The sequence below is a fragment of the Cynoglossus semilaevis genome, chromosome 17 (assembly GCF_000523025.1).
Source record: "Cynoglossus semilaevis isolate Cse_v1.0 chromosome 17, Cse_v1.0, whole genome shotgun sequence".
Classification (NCBI taxonomy): Eukaryota; Metazoa; Chordata; class Actinopteri; order Pleuronectiformes; family Cynoglossidae; genus Cynoglossus; species Cynoglossus semilaevis.
In genome coordinates, this window is record NC_024323.1 from 12,804,544 (window position 1) to 12,806,097 (window position 1,554).

The 1,554-nt window shown below is 53.2% G+C and overlaps 1 protein-coding gene across 2 annotated transcripts in view; it reads right to left on the bottom strand.

The window, feature by feature from the left end:
* Positions 1 to 1,554, bottom strand: part of emp1 (epithelial membrane protein 1) — a 4,557-nt gene that overhangs the window by 1,956 nt on the left and 1,047 nt on the right. Inside the window, exons 1-3 of one of the 2 annotated variants that reach the window (XM_008330328.2) lie at positions 1,450 to 1,548; positions 874 to 982; positions 40 to 180 (exon numbers count right to left, since the gene is read on the bottom strand). In XM_008330328.2, coding sequence (XP_008328550.1) covers positions 40 to 180; positions 874 to 982; positions 1,450 to 1,527 — 328 coding nt within the window. In that variant the 5' untranslated portion in view covers positions 1,528 to 1,548. Of the gene's footprint in view, positions 1 to 39; positions 181 to 873; positions 983 to 1,449; positions 1,549 to 1,554 lie in introns of those variants that run through there. The other variant, XM_008330329.3, reaches the window with a different exon arrangement.

A 1,554-nucleotide genomic window follows, 5' to 3' on the forward strand; every position in this document is an offset into this window, starting at 1 on the left:
GGAAAAGTCAGACATGTGAGGAACAAACGTAAGACTCACAGGCGAGGAACTGGAAGACGCCGGAGATGGTGAACCTCTTCCCTTTCTCCAGGGTGAAGAGCTGGGCCACGAACACGAAGATGCCCAGGATGGAGAAGATGCACGCCAGGATGGAGCTGGCCTGCACTGCCTGGAGGTAATCTGCAGGGGGAGCCAGAGATGGAGATAAACAAGGAGTGCGTGTGGGTGTGTGTGAGAGCAACAGTGTGTCCTGGGAAACGCCCAGGAAACACTAGGGGAGGAGGAGGAGGAGGAGGAGGAGTGACTCTTTGGCATCTTTTGGAAAATGTGGTCGGAGCGTCGCCGCGGCAGAGGCCGGAATGTTTACGTTCAAAACATCCCAGACGCTGAAGGACCTCCGAACGTGATAATTGTGTCGGCGTTCAGAGACTGAGGGTGTGATGTTCAGAATCATTGTTTCCCAAAGACTGGGTCGCAACCCTCAGGTGGGTCGCAAGAGTTTTTTGTTTGGGGTCGTTTCACGTCGTGTTTCCCAGGAGTTTACGAATAACGTCTATTGACTTGGGTCGCAAAAGTTTGGGACTAAAATATGGATCCCTAGAAAAAAACAGTTTGGGAAACACTGATCTGTATCACTGACTTCCTGTCGTTTGACCTTATGACCTCGGTCTGATCACAGAAAAAAAAACAAGAACTAAAGAAGGCGGATCGTTTGTGTCGCTCTTTCGCTACATGGAAACCTCTGGTGTCGCCCCCTGGTGCTTCAGATCGGCTGAAGCCCCGCCCACAAAGGTCAAGGTTTTTGTCAAAAATCCCAAACGTTCAGAGACAAACGTCCGGAGCGAGGACAGTGTGGTGCGGAGGAGTTCTTACCCTGAGGGTAGTGGGAGCCGGAGGGAATGTCGGTCAAGTTCCACACCCCGTTGGTCAGCACCCACCTGCCCCACAAGTCCGTGGAATAAGTGTCCGACGCCCACCAGGCCTGAGGAGGAAGAGGAGGAGGAAGAGGAGGAGACAGAAGTTTAGTACCGATTCAAGTCAAACTGTTTGAAAAAACTCCTTTGATGTTCGACTCAGTGAAAAATGTTGTAAACACAGCAGCGTGTGTGGAACGCCGTGCATGTGGGAATGTCAGATATTTCAAACGTCTGCAGCAAATACAGATGGACTGGACCGCGTGATGACATCACGGCCGAGCCGTCTGTCAGGCACAAATGTCAAATATGTGACAGAGAAGGACGGGGCCAAGTCCTCGGACCAGAGGGGTGAGGAGGGGGGAGAGTGACGACAGACGGACGCCTGTCAGGTCTCACTGCTGCCATTCCAACAGCCGGGGCGGGGGTCAGAGTTCGGGCGGTGACAACAGTGCCCCCAGGCTGTGGGTGTGTGTGTGTGTGTGTGTTATCGATACCTGCAGCCATGAAAAGCAGTAAAAACTGTGGAGCTTACATTGTCAATGGTGGCCACCAGGAGGAGGATGATGCCGATGATGTGAACGGCGAAGATGGCAGCGAGGAGAATCAGCATGATGACTGTGCTGCAGGGGGAGGGGGG